Source organism: Rhincodon typus, chromosome 13, assembly GCF_021869965.1.
Source record: "Rhincodon typus isolate 14 chromosome 13, sRhiTyp1.1, whole genome shotgun sequence".
Taxonomy (NCBI): domain Eukaryota; kingdom Metazoa; phylum Chordata; class Chondrichthyes; order Orectolobiformes; family Rhincodontidae; genus Rhincodon; species Rhincodon typus.
In genome coordinates, this window is record NC_063344.1 from 68,098,471 (window position 1) to 68,111,302 (window position 12,832).

Genomic DNA, 12,832 nt, shown 5'->3' on the forward strand with positions numbered 1-12,832 from the left:
TATCTCTGGGATCCTCAAAGATTGGGTTTAATGTCTATTATCGGAATGGTGTAGAAGGCTCAGGTGCATGAGTGAAACTGACTGGATGATAAGTGTAAGCAGTACCTTGCTAATTTAGCTTTGTTCACTTCTTTAAGAAAACAAATGCAGAAATATTTGATTTCGTAGCATTTCACAGCAAAGCTTTATTCTCCTCGTCAGAAATATCCTTTGTTCAACAACTAGTATTATCTGGGGATAGAGATACTTGCAGTGCACGCTATAAATAATTAAGTTGAAGGCAGCCAAACGTATTTTTTCCACTTTGTTGTACAATTGAATCGTTTGCACAGTTGAGGTTGTATCCTGAGCACTGGTAACAATGCCATGTGATTTTTTTATTTGCCAGTTTTTTTCACTATATTTACACAAAATTTTGTTTAACAGGTGAGAATTTCCCAACTCTACAATGTCACAATCTTCAGACAAGTTTAAGGTAAGTTTTTTTTTTAAAACAATGAATGGAACTTTTAAAATTGGTGAATTAAGTACATTTGTTTTCCCTCTTCTCTAAGAGACACTTGAATGGATTTGTTCTGGGCTGAGACTTGTGAAGTGTTTGAATGCCTGCATTGAGTTGTGAGACACCTGATCTATGAATGGGTAAATATGCCTGAAAGCAACTTCTCTAGGCTGCCTTCCCCTCTTTCTCGATTAAAATGTCGAAACCAAGAGTAGTAGTGGAGCAAAGGATGTTTGAGCCTGCTCTGTGCCATTCAGTGTGATTGTGGCTTATCCTCTGTCAGTGCCATATTCCTGCTTTATCCATATCCCTTGACTTCCAATAGCTTAAAAATGAATCTACCTCTTACTTGAATATTTTCAGTGAACTTGGTCTCCATAGACTTCTGTAGCAGAGGATTCCACAGGTTTGCTACCCTTTTTGAAGAAATTGTTCCTCTTCTCAGATCTAAATGGCTTACCCTGTATCCTGAGACCGTGACCCTTGGTTGTCACAAGCCCCCAAACAGGGGAAAAAAATCCTCATTGGATGCAATGTCCAGCCCTGTTAAGAATTTTATAGTTGCAATCCCAATTCGCTATCATCCTTTTAAACTATAGTGAAAGCAGGCCCCGTGGAGCCAGTTTCTCCTCTGGGCAGTCTGCCATCCCCAGTATCAGCCTAGTGCAAGTCTGTTGCACTCCCTCTATGGAAAGTATAACTACGTGCTATGCTCCAGGTGTGATTGTACCAAGGACCTGTATACTTGCAGTAAGACATCCCTACTTCTGAACTCAATTCCTCTTGCGCAGAGGTCAATATACCACTTGCCTTCTGAGTTTCTTTTTCTGCACTTGCCTGTTAGCTTGCTCTCTCTCCATTGATGCTGTCTGGACCTGTTGTGACTTCCAGCATTTTTTTCAGTACAGATTCCAGCATTTGCAGTAACTTGCTCCTGTCCGATTTCATTAGTTAGTGTTCAAGATCGCCCAAACTCTTTGTGCATCCGTGTTTCCCAGTGTTTCACAATTTAAATAATACTGTTCTGGTTTTCACACCGAAGTGTATAACTTTACATTTAGCCATTGTTAAGCCACATTTGACACTTGTTTGCCCACTTGCTCAACCTATCTATATCACCTTGAAGCCTTCTTGCATCCTTTTTACTATTCGCAGTCCCACCTAGTTTTGTTGTCAGCAAACTTGGAAATGTTGCATTTGGTTCTCTCCAGATATATACACCTATATAGTGATTAGCTGAGGCTCAAGTACTGATCTTTGTGGTACTCCACTAGTCACTGTTTACCACCCTTGAAAAAAAGCCCTTTTGATTTACACATTTTCCTGTCTATCAACCTATTTTCAATCCATGCCAATATATTATCCCTATCGTATATGTTTTGATTTTGTTCCACAAGCTTATTGGATGGGACCTTATCAGAAGCCTTCTGTAAATCCAAATACATCAGATCATTAGTTCTCCTTATCTTTTCTACTAGTTACATGTTCAAAAAATTCCAACAGATTTGTTAAGCATGATTTATCTTTCATAATCATGCTGGTTTTGTCGAATCCGGCTAATACTTTGCAAGTATTCTGTTATCATGTTTTATAGTAGACGCTAGCAATTTCCCCACCAGTAATGCTTAGGCAAACTGGTTTGTATAATTCTGTTTAAATAGTGGGTTATCTTTGCAACCTTACAAACTATAGGTTCCAGAGTCAATAGAATTTTGGAAGGTGACCACCGATTAATCATATTTCTGTGGCCACTTCCTTTAGTACTCATGGATGCACGTTATTGGACCTTGGCGATTTGTCAGCGTTCAACCCTGTTAATTTCCTTAGCATTATTTTTTCACGAATACTGATTTCTTCAATTCCACCCTTTCTCTCGACTCATGAACTGAATGGCTCTTTCAGCCATTTTCTGCGTAAAGTTGAGAATTGGATAGTATTAGTATCAGTATTAATCTGATAGATTGGTGAATGTTACTTAAAGGGATGATGGTGGAAAGGCAATTTAAATAATCAAGTGCGCAGGTGAACTGCGACAATTAGTCATTCCTGTCAGGTGCAAAAGTAAAATGGCAAAGGTCGCCAAATATTAGCAAGTACAGTATGAGATTCAAGGAGATGGCAAGTAAATTAACCAGAAAAAGAACAAAAGACTTGAGTGGGAGCAGTTTAGAATTCATTAAAGGAGGGCCAAGAATTTAAAGGAAAATCAAGTCTGAGAATAACCTTGCGAGGAATGTAAAAACTGACCATAAAAAATTTGTACAGGTGCGTGAAGAGAAAATGGTCAAAGACAAATGTAGGTCCCACAGTCACAAATGGGAATTTATAATTGGAAACAAAGAAATGACTGACCAATTAAATACATGCATTAATTCTGTGCTCACAAGGGAGGGCACAAGTGACATACTACCTAACATTTCTAATGAGGGAGAACCTGAAGGAAATCAATATTGGTGTTGGGGAAATTGACGGGATTGAAAGCTGATAGGTCCCTAGGAACTGAATCTACATCCCATGGAACTTGATGTGGCTGTAGAAATAGCAAATCTATTGGTGGTCATCTTCCAAGATTCTTTAGACTCTGAAGCCGTTCCCACAGACTGGAGGGTAGCTGATGTAACTCCATTATTTATGAAGAGGAGGTATGAGGACCAAGAATTGTAGACCAATCGGCCTTGTCGGTAGTGGGGAAAATCCTAGAGTCTGTTATAAAATAATTAATAGCTATGTATTTGGAAAACATTGGCAGGATTGGGCAGAGGTAGCACGGATTTACAAAAAGGGAAATCATGCGTGACAAATTTACTGGAATTCTTCAAGAGTCTAACTAGTAGATTTGATGGGAGGATGCCAGTGGAGGTGGTTTATTTGGACTTTCAGAAGGCTTTCAACACAGTCCCACAAGAGATTAGTGTAAAATTCAAGTACATAGGATTGGTGGTAGTTTGGTAATATGGATAGAAAACTGGCAACAGGAATCAACAGGTCTTTTTTCAACATGGCCAACAGTTGGGTACTGCAGGGATCGGTGCTAGGATGACACCTGTTCACAATATCAATGAATTAGATGAGGGAGCTAAATGCAATATCTCCACATTTGCAGAAGACAAAGCTGGGTTGGAGGGTGAGCTGTGAGGTGAATGGAGAGGTGTTTGTGATATGGATCAGATGACTGGAGAAATGCATGGCAGATGCAGTATAAATGTGAGGCTGTCCCTGTTTTTGCTTCAAAAAAAAAGTGAAGGCAGATTATTATCTGGCTTTTCCATGCTGTAGACCTCTGACTTTAAGTTGAGAGGGGTGAATGTGCATTGACACCAGTGTGTCCTTGTGCACCAGTTGCTGAAAGTATGCATTCAGGGCAGCATATGGTGATGAAGGCAAATGGTATGTTGCTCTTCATAGCAAGAGGATTTGAGCACAGGAGCAGGGGCACCTTGCTGCAGTTATATAGGGCCTTGGTGTGACCACACCTGGAATACTGTATGCAGTTTTGGCATCCTTATTTGAGAAAGGATGTTGTTGGTATGGAGGAAGTTCAATGAAAGTTTACCAGACCTGGAATAGAGACCATGTAACTATTGCTGATTGTCATAAAAATCTATCTGGTTCACTCAGGTCCTTTTATCAGGAAGGTAGTCTGCAATCCTTATCTAGTCTGGCCTACATGCGACTCCAGACCCATAACAATGTGGTTGACTCCTAACTGTCCCCTGGATGGGCAACTAATGCTGGCCCAGCCAGCAAACCCGCATCCCATAAATGAATAAATAGTTTGCAAGTTGGCAAGGCGCATCCAATGAATGAATACAATTTGCAAATTGGCATGATTCAGAAAATCGTTCAAGTGGGGGGTGGGGCAAAAATAAATGTAGCAGTGGATGGTTGGCGATGCTGGTGTGTAGTAGCCACTGTTCTCTACATCAGAGAGTCCAAACTGCTGTGTTGCCTGCCTAGTGCTTGAGGTTGAAAGGAAGTGGTAGTGGCTGTGGTCCATGTATGTACCAATAGCATCGGCAGGCCATTGAAGGAGATTCTGCCTAATCAATGTGACGAGCTAGGCAGTCAATTGAAATGCAGAGCCTCGGTTTACAATTTTTACACCTTGGTTCTAGCAATAGATGTAAATTAGGAGGTAAAAGGGAGAGAGGAATGTGCTGAAATTGCAATCACTAGGCTAGAAGTACTAAGCAAACTGTTAGTGTTGCAGACTAACAAGTGTCCAAGTCCAGATGGATTTCATCGTTGAACCGTGAGATGTTGTTAATGAGCTAGTAATATCTTGGTGTTAATTTTACAAAATTCCCTAGATTCACAAAACATTCCATTGTACTAACATGCAGCAAATTCTACTCAAGAAGGGAAGGGGGCAGAAAATAAAGCTATAGATCAGTTAGCTTGACGTCTGTTGTGAAGATCTTTGAACAGATTATTAAAGAGATTATACCTGTGTAAAGCAAGATAATTGGGAAGAGTCAGAATGGTTCCATCAAAGGAAAATCATTTTTTAACCAGTTTTTTTGGAGTTCTTTTGAAGAAGTAACATGCGCAGTGGATAAAGGGGATCTTGTAGATTTGCTGGGTTTGGATTTTCAGAAGGCATCTGAAAAGGTGCCACACCACAAATTTTTGTGGGAGATAAAGGTTCAATTCAGGCTTAATATCAGCATGGATAGAAGATCGGCTGGTTGGCTGGCAGAAAACATGATGAGGTGGTTCTATGCCTGATTGTCAGGAAATGGGAAATAGAGCTCCATAGAAGTATGTATTGGGGCCACAACTACTGTAAAATTTAAATTAGTGACATAGCTGAGTGAGACGAAGATTTCACTAAATTTGCAGGTGCCGCTGAGATAGATAAAGTATGTTGGGAAGAAGACATAAAGAAGCTGCAGATGGACATAGGCTGAGTGAGTGGGCAAAAATCTGGTTGGTGAGACATCTGGAAAATATGTAGTTCAATTTGGCAGCAAGAATTAAAAATCAGGTTATTACTTAAAATGGCAAATGTTACTGTGGAGAAGGATATAGAAACTAGATAACTTTGAGAAATAGTGATATCTTGAAGTGCAATAAACTACAGAAGAGGACGAGGTGCTGAATGTCTTAAAAATGCATTAAGGTGGATAGATCATCAGGATCTGATTAGGTGTACCCAGAGCTTTGTGGGAAGCTAGGGAAGTGATTGCTGGATCCCTGCAATCCCTGGGGATTGCTGAGATATTTGTATCATCAATAACCATGGGTGAGGTGCTGGAAGACTGGAGGTGGGCTAATGTGGTGCCATTATTTAAGAAAGGTGGTAAGAAAAAGCCAGGGAACTATAGACTGGTGAGCCTGACATCAGTGATGGGTAAGTTATTGGAGGGGATTCTGAGGCTTTACATGTATTTGGAAAGGCAAGGACTGATTAGGGATAGTCAACTTGGCTGTGTGTGCAGGGAAATCATTGTCTCACTAACTTGATTGAGTTTTTTTCTGAAATAACAAAAGAGGATTGATGAGTGCAGAGCGGTGGATATAAAAATGCATCAAGGTGGAAAAATCCCTGGGAAGTGATTGCTAGGCCCTTGCTGAGATACTTGTATCGTTGATATCCACAGGTGAGATGCTGGAAGACTGGAGGTTGGCTAACGTGGCCACCGTTATTTAAGAAAGGTGGTAAGGAAAAGCCAATGAACTACAGACCGGTGACCCTGCCAACAGTGGTGGGCAAGTTGTTAGAAGGAATCCTGAGGGACAGGACTTACAGATATTTGGAAAGGCAAGGACTGATTAGGGATAGTCAACACGGCTTTCTGTGTGGGAATTCGTGTCTCACTAACTTGATTGAGTTTTTTGTTTGAAGAAGTAACAAAAGGGGATTGATGAGTGGAGAGCGGTGGATGTAATCTATACGGACTTCAGCAAGGCATTTGACAAGGTTGCTCATGGTAGACTGGTTAGCAAGGTTAGACCTTATGGAATACAGGGAGAACTAGCCATTTGGATACAGAACTGTCTTGAAGGAAGAAGACAGAGGGTGGTAGTGGAAGGTTGCTTTTCAGACTGGAGGCCTGTGACCAGTGATGTGCACTGCTTTTTGTCATTTATATAATGATTTGGATGTGAATATAGGAGGTAGAGTTAGTAAGTTTGCAGATGCCATCAAAATAGATGGCGTAGCGGACAGTGAAGAAGGTTCCCTCGGAGTTCAATGGGACCTTGATCAGATGGGCCAATGGGCCAAGGAGTGGCAGAAGGAGTTTAATTTAGATAAATGTGAGGTATTGCACTTTGGAAAGGCAAATCGGGGCAGGATGGTACTTTCATGGTAAGGTCCTGGGGTGTGTTCTTGAACAGAGACACCTTGGAGTACAAGTTCATAGTTCCTTGAAAGTAGAGTTGCAGGTAGATAGGATAATGAAGGAGGCGTTTGGTATGTTTGCCTTCCTTGGTCAGCGCTTTGAGTATAGGATTTGGGAGGTCATGCTGCGGCTGTGCAGGACATTGTAGGTTACGTGGAACAATCCCTCTTCTGTAGCTACACTGGCCCTAAACCCCACCACTTCCTCCGTTACATTGATGACTGTATCGGTGCTGCCTCGTGCTCGAACAGTTCATCCACTTCATCAACACCTTCCACCCCAACCTTAAGTTCACCTGGACCATCTCTGATACCTCTATCTCCTTCCTGGACCCCTCTATTTCCATCTCTGGCAACCACCTGGAAACCGATATCCATTTCAAGCCCACCGACTCCCACAGCTACCTAGAATACACCTCCTCCCTCCCACCCACCTTCCTGCAAAAATGCCATCCCTATTCCCAACTCCTTTGCCTCTGCAGCATCTGCTCCCAGGATGAGGCATTCCACTCCGGTACATCTCAGATGTCCTCGTTTTTCAAGGACTGCAACCCGCTCCCCCCACCTCAGTGGTCGAGAACGCCCTCAACCGTGTCTCCCGCATTTCCCGCAAGTCATCCCTCACACCCCCTCCCCGCAATAACAACCAAAACAGAATCCCCCTTTGTCCTCACATATCACCCCACCAACCTCTGGATCCAACGCATCATCCTCCGACACTTCCACCATCTGCAATCCGACCCCACTACCAAAGATATTTTTCCCTCCCCACTCTTTTATCTGCCTTCCAGAGGGACCACATTCTCCAGGACTCCCTTGTCTGCTCCACACTCCCCTCCAGCCTCACCACACCTGGCACTTTTTTTTACCTGCAACTGCAGGACATGCTACACCTGCCGCTACACCTCCCCCCCTCACCCCCATCCCAGGCCCCACATCAAGCAGATATTTACCTGCACAACCAAGCGGAGGCTTGGGGACCGCTTTGCAGAACACCTACGCTCGGTTCACACTAAACAACCGCACCTCCCAGTCGCGAACCATTTCAACTCCCCCCTCCCATTCCGCAGACAACATGTCCATCCTGGGCCTCCTGCGGTGCCACAACGATGCCACCTGAAGGTTGCAGGAACAGCACCTCATATATCACGTGGAAATCCTGCAGCCCAATGGTATCAATGTGGACTTCACAAGCTTCAAAATCTCCCCTCCCCCGACCGCATCCCAAAACCAGCCCAGTTTGTCCCTGCCTCCCTAACCTGTCCTTCCACCCACCTATCCCCTCCTCCCACCTCAAGCCCCACCCCCATCTCCTACCTACTAACCTCATCCCGCCCCCTTGACCTGTCCGTCCTCCCTGGACTGACCTATCTCCTCCCTAACTCTCCACCTACACTCACCTTTACTGGCTCCATCCCCGCCTCTTTGACCTGTCTGTCTCCTCTCCAAATATCTTCTCCTCTATCCATCTTCTATCTGCCTCCCCCTCTCTCCCTATTTATTTCAGAATCCCCTTCCCCTCCCCCATTTCTGAAGGAGGGTCTAGGCCCGAAACGTCAGCCTTCATGCTGCTTGGCCTGCTGTGTTCATCCAGCTCTACACCTTGTTACATCTAGGAAATTGGTTAGGTTAGGCCACTTTTGGAATACTGTGTGCAATTCTGGTCTCCCTGCTACAGGAAGGATGTTGTGAAACTTGAAAGGGTTCAGAAAAGATTTACAAGGATGTTGAGGGGTGACCTTTTATAAAGGTTTGTAAAATCATGAGGGGCATGTGTAGGGCAAATAGCCAAGGTCTTTACCCCAGGGGAGGGGAGTCCAATACTCGAGGGCATAGGTTGAAGGTGAGAGGGGCAAGATTTAAAAGGGACCTGAGACGCAACATTTTCACACAGAGGGTAGGGTGTGTATGGAATGAGCTGCCAGAGGAAGTGGTTGAGGCTAGTACAATTACAACAGTTAAAAGGCATTTGGATGGGTACATGAATAGGAAGGGTTTAGAGGAATATGGACCAAATGCTGGCAAAATGGACTAGACTAACTTAGGATATTTGATTGGCATTGACAAGTTGGACTGAAGGGTCTGTTTCAGTGCTGTACATCTCTGACTGATTCTGACTGCAGAGTTGCCAGGTGCAAAGGGATTTCAGTATTCTAGTGTAGAAGTCTCAAAGTTAACATGCAGGTACAACATGTTTGTAAGAAGTCAAATGAGATACTAGCCTTTATTGCAAGAGGCATGGAACTTAAAAGGAAGGCCATTATGCTTCAGTTGTACTCGGGACCGTCACCGAACTGTCGTTGTCTGGCTCAACTTGGTACATTTTTATTAGTCATTCACGGGATGACGGTGCTTCTGGCCAGGCCTACATTTATTGTCCATCCCTAATTGCCCAGACGACAGCTGAGAGTTAACCACATTGCTGTGGGTCTGGCGTCATGTGTAAGCCAGACTGGGTAAGGATGGCAGTTTCCCTCCATAAAGGGCATTCATGAACCAGGTGGGCTTTTTACGACAAATGACAACGGATTCAAGGTATTCATTTGACTCCTAATTCCAGATTTTTAATGAATTCAAATTCCACCATCTGCTGTGGCAGAATTTGACCCTGGGTTCCCAGAACAATACCTGGATCTCTGGATTAATTGACCAGTGATAATACCACTAGGCTGTTGCCTCCCCCATATTTGCAATGATCACACCCATTTAAATTTGCAGCAATTAAGTGAACTTTTCACCTTCAGACTAGAGGTAGCCTGATGATTAAATATCCTGTGATCAGACTTATAGGAGTATGTTCCACCAGAGATAACTGCCTAATGTGGCAGGAGAATTTTGAAAAATGATGCAACATGTTTTGCCCACAGGCTTTCCTACATTGTGGACTTGCTAAACTGGCTTATGTTGGAACAGGAAGAGAGTGGCCACCCTGGGAATGTTTATGCTGCTGTCTGAAGAATGTATATTCCAGCTGTACTGTTATTCTGTAACTTGGTATCTCTGTAAACACAGCTATTGCTTTGCAACCATCAGGAGATATTTTAGTCAGGATTTAGTTTGGGGGAGTGGATGTTGCAATGGTTCATTTTGATTATTTATGGCCTGTAAGTAAATCGAAACACCACTAAATCCCTGTGCAAACAGAACTAATATTTTTTATGAAAAAAAGCAGACAATTGTGGCAATACTGAAATCGATTTGGCAATCTCCATGGAGAGAGAGGGAGTGTCAATATTTCAAGGTTTTGACACTTCATCGGTTCTGAAGTAATTTGTTTCTTTCTCGACCAGATAATGCCAAACTTGTTAGGTTTTTCCAGCATTTTCTGTTTACGTTTTAGATTAGTTTATTTGTTTTGAGACATCTGCATTATTTTGCTGTAAGAAGTGTTATGGTTGAGGCAAAACTTGTTTACTGCACACTGTTTAAAGGAATAGGCCTTTCAGCCCAATGAGCCTGTTCTGCCATTCAATGAGATCATAGCTGATCTGAGGCCTAACTCCATATAACTGCCTTTGGCCCATTATCCATAAACAGCTTTTGCTTAACAAAAATTGATCTGTCTCAGATCCAAAATAAAAAATTTTTCCAGCACCCACGGCCATTTGTCACCTCTTAACCTCCTACGCTCCGGTGGGAAAAAGTCCCAGCCTCTCAGTTCTGGCCTTATGTTGGTGGGAAGACCGTTAAAACAGCTGAAAATGGTTTTATCAAAGACACTGTCCTGAGGATCTCCTGGAGCTGAGATGACTGATCTCCAGCAACCACAACCATCTTCCTTTGTGCCAGGCATGACTCCAGTCAGGGAGGAGGTCTTTTTTTCCCCTGATTTTCTATTGATTCCAGTTGTGCTGGTCCTGTTGTTTAACGCGCAATGCAAAGATACAAAACCAGTGTCTGTTCACGAGTGTCATGCAGTAGGCCTGTACTCCTTGTGTGTGCTTTTGTATTTTCTTGTAACGCTGAATACAAGAGAATTGGATCTAGTTGCAGGAACATTATTTGTTTATTCAGTGACTGTTGTAAGACTAACCCAGCAGAGAACTGCCATTCTTTAGTTCTGAAGCATATAGCTGCTAGACGGGGCTTTTTTTGGTTGGTAAGAGGCTACATAAGAATGTAATCTATTTGTTGTTACTGGCATTGGTGGAATTCGTTATGGCACAGTCCTTTTAAGGAGGTTGCCTTGTTTCAACCTTCTAAGGTGTCTCAGTTGTTGAAGAAAGAATATATCAAAATTTCCTGTGTTGCATCCATGAAACACATATGGGCTATCAACACTGTGTGCCATTTTAGTATGTAACCTCATGGCCTGATGTTTGCCACTCCTCTCATCACCATTAGGCCAGCACACTAACTCTGATACAATGGAGAATATGGAAAGATGGCCCAGAACAGTGCTAAGTTTGACTTGGGATAAGTATTCAACGATAAGAAGTTGCCTACATGCTAACTACTAAAAATGGCAGGGTATAGATGGAACAAATTATCCCACATCCAATGAACCAGAGAGAAGTTCTACTAAATCTGCTAAGCAACGGTAATTGACAATGAGGTAACTAAAGCTGCCAGTATGTTGTGACCACCTTTATTTGCAGATATGTTGAAGCTGAGCAGCTGAATGTATAAGACAAGGCTAGTGTATTTTAGTGCCTTTGACTAAAAATACCTTCGTACACTATCTGATTCTTGAGACACAGCTATAATTTCTGTTTTCCAACTTGTTTGGTTAACTGCATGTGACATGTGCAATGAGTCCAGAAACATCTCGGCTGTAATGCTGAAGATGTGTGCCAGAATTAGCTGGTTCTCTTGCCAATCAGACCTGCCGTGCACAGTGGTCATGCTATCATCTAGTTGCACAAGTTTACAAACTTGTCTTTTCTTCATTGGTTTAAGGCTGTAAAGGAGTAATAGAGCCATGACTGAGCATATAAAAATGCTAGATTACAGATATTAAGTAACTTTCCTTCTGAAATAAATGAGCTGTTTCTCTCAATAGTACTAATTTACTTTGAAGAGAAATTTATTTATTTTGGTCTTTTCATCTTCAGCAAGGTTGTAATCGTTACATGTTTCTTCATGTCTGGAACTTGTTACCTATTTAGACAGCTCAATTTGTATTAATTTCAAATTCTACCAATTTGGTTTTATATGCAGCTCTTCAGGACAGCTGTCTATATTCCAATTATTAGCTTCAACAATGGAGCTTGACTTATTTAGTTGCAAATGATTCAACAATCTTAGTTGATCTGCCTGAAATTGCTTTAATTGACTTTGACACTTTGTCAGTACAATTTTTTAAAAAATGCTCTTAATCTCTTGGAGTTGCCAGCTTCATGCATTCTTGGAAGGCAAGAGCTTTGAATGTTCAGGCAATTAGCTACTAACTTTAGTTGTGCTTGGTAGAAAAATTTAATTACTTGCAGTAGACAGTGCAAATATACATTGGAAAGATTTGGATTAAGGAGCATGTCTGGAGAGGGAAAAAGATTGAAGACTGAACCAGTAATTGCGCACAGTCAGAAAGGAGAGATCACATCTGGAGTGAAACACAGCACAAGTGAGTATGTAGTAGATGTTGGTGTAGTCCAGGGAATTTCAAGGCAGCATGTGAATTTGGTGCAGAGCGGAGGGGGTGTTTTCTGCTTGCTGCTTTTGCATTTTGTAAGGTCTTTCTACAGCTTAAATTGAAGCCCTGGTTTGGGGCCCAGCACAAAAAGTGACATCACGGAATCAGTTCATTGGCTGGTAACGGCCACTAATTTGATTCAATTTGACTGAAGATAAATGGGGGACATAGTTACAGATTACAAACTAAAACACCAGTAGGAAATTTAAAGAAAAACAAATTTAAGAACTAAGTAAATCAAGATGTCGGGCCAGGCAATGTGTCACACCTGCATTATTTGGGAGCTGGTGGACCCTGTTGTGGTTCATCGTGATCACATCTGCAGCAAGTGTTGGTTGCTTGAGGAACTCCA

The 12,832-nt window shown here is 42.4% G+C and overlaps 1 protein-coding gene across 1 annotated transcript in view; it reads left to right on the top strand.

Annotated features, from left to right (window-relative positions):
• Positions 1–432: 432 nt before the first annotated feature.
• Positions 433–12,832, top strand: part of LOC109918622 (septin-2) — a 53,529-nt gene continuing 41,129 nt past the window's right edge. Inside the window, exon 1 of the mRNA XM_048604227.1 lies at positions 433–475. Coding sequence (XP_048460184.1) covers positions 449–475 — 27 coding nt within the window. The 5' untranslated portion in view covers positions 433–448. The remainder of the gene's footprint in view (positions 476–12,832) is intronic.